We start from the raw sequence: 1,633 nt of genomic DNA on the forward strand, positions 1-1,633 counted from the left end.
AAAAACCAGTCCACAAATTTTAAGGTCTGAATGTCTTCCATGAAGCTGTCTAAAAATGGTGGCCCAGATTACCTAGCATGTTAATCTTTTTCTAGAACAATGGAATGCATAAATTTCTTGGGTAGAGACAGGAAAAATAAAAAGGTAGGCTGTATTTATTTATGTAGTATATGGCCTTGCTACACAGATCAGACTCACAGTGATCCTATCTCAGCCTCCTCAGTGCTGGGATCCTATCTCACCACGCCCAGTTTCAATAGCCAGATTCTGGGTGTGAGATCAAATATAAGTCCTTGCACTTGCCAGGCAGGTGCTTAGACCACCAAGCTATCTCCCTAGCCCAGAGATGCATCTTTAATGACACAAATGATAAAGACTAGGTTTGGCAAGGAGAAAGAGTACTTGAAATTCAATGAAATATTCCTTTTCAACTCAAAAGAGTATTTTAAAAAAGGAAAAAATTGGGTTGCAGATTTCCCTATAAAAATTATCCAAACAAATAAGCCCCTAGGATAATGGTGGCTAACCTTTTAGAGTTTTCTATGATATCAACAGGCTGCTACAGCACACATACAATAGGTTCTCCATTACTATCCTAGGAAGATAAAATTTGGAGTCCTTCCCTAAACTGTACATAACACATCATGAAAAGCCAGATATTAATGTTGGAGGAAGTTTAAAAACAACAGTGGAGGCACACTTAATGAGAATGTAATACCAACAGGAAGAAGAGCTATCCAGTGGTCAGAAGACAATTTAATCTCAAGGACTAGCTCACTGCTTCCAGTGACCAAGCATTTGATGTTCTTTGGACTCCTACCACCTAGGTGGAACCAAGGTTCCAGTTTGTATGGTGAATACTCAAAACAATGACATCAAACACGTAAGAATTATAAGAACATGACAAGCCAGAAGAGACCTGAGATAATTTCAAAGACCCTTATCTCTAGTTCTGTGAGCTAAAGTCCTAGAAAAGAAAGGCTATTTTCTAATGTTAAAAACTGATTAGTAATAACCAGAGAAAATGCAAAGATCGCTCTCTTCTCACCACAACATGATGCTCAGAGGCCACGGTATGTGTGTGTGTGTTTGTGTTTTTACTCTCTCTCTCTCTCCCTCCCTCCCTCCCTCCCCCACAGGCTGGCCTTGAACTCTGTACCCCAGGCTGGCTTCAAATCTGCAGTGATTTTCCTGCCTTCCAAGTACAGGTAAACACCACCACACCCAGCACACAGTATCATTAAGTTTAGCATTCTAGGCACATACTATCCTTGTGACTATCGCAAACTGAATCTCAAGTTGATTAATCTGTTTTTTAGCTTCTAAGGGGAAAAAATTAAGGATATTTACCAGATGCTTACTGATGGCACTTTGCAGAATGTCGAAGCTTTGACTTCGAGCAGGGATAACCAATAAACTGTGACAAACTGCCTGTCAGAAAAGGAAAGAACCAATAACCAAGTCATGACATTTTAGTTACAAAATCAGTTTAATGGTTTCCTTTAACCTACTTACTGTACCTAACAGGCAACATGTAACAAAAATTGACTTTAAAGACAGATGTCAAAAATCAAACAATCAGACCCAAAATAGAGAATTTTCCAAATCATGTATTAATATGTACTGAGTATTG

General features: G+C 38.8%; 1 protein-coding gene across 1 annotated transcript in view; it reads right to left on the reverse strand.

Annotated features, from left to right (window-relative positions):
- The window catches only part of Tex10 (testis expressed 10), a 58,749-nt gene that overhangs the window by 9,156 nt on the left and 47,960 nt on the right, over positions 1-1,633 (reverse strand). The window contains exon 9 of the mRNA XM_004645243.2: positions 1,351-1,431. Within this exon, the coding sequence (XP_004645300.1) occupies positions 1,351-1,431 (81 nt within the window). The remainder of the gene's footprint in view (positions 1-1,350; positions 1,432-1,633) is intronic.

This window comes from Octodon degus, unplaced genomic scaffold (assembly GCF_000260255.1).
Source record: "Octodon degus isolate 3935 unplaced genomic scaffold, OctDeg1.0 scaffold00221, whole genome shotgun sequence".
NCBI lineage: Eukaryota > Metazoa > Chordata > Mammalia > Rodentia > Octodontidae > Octodon > Octodon degus.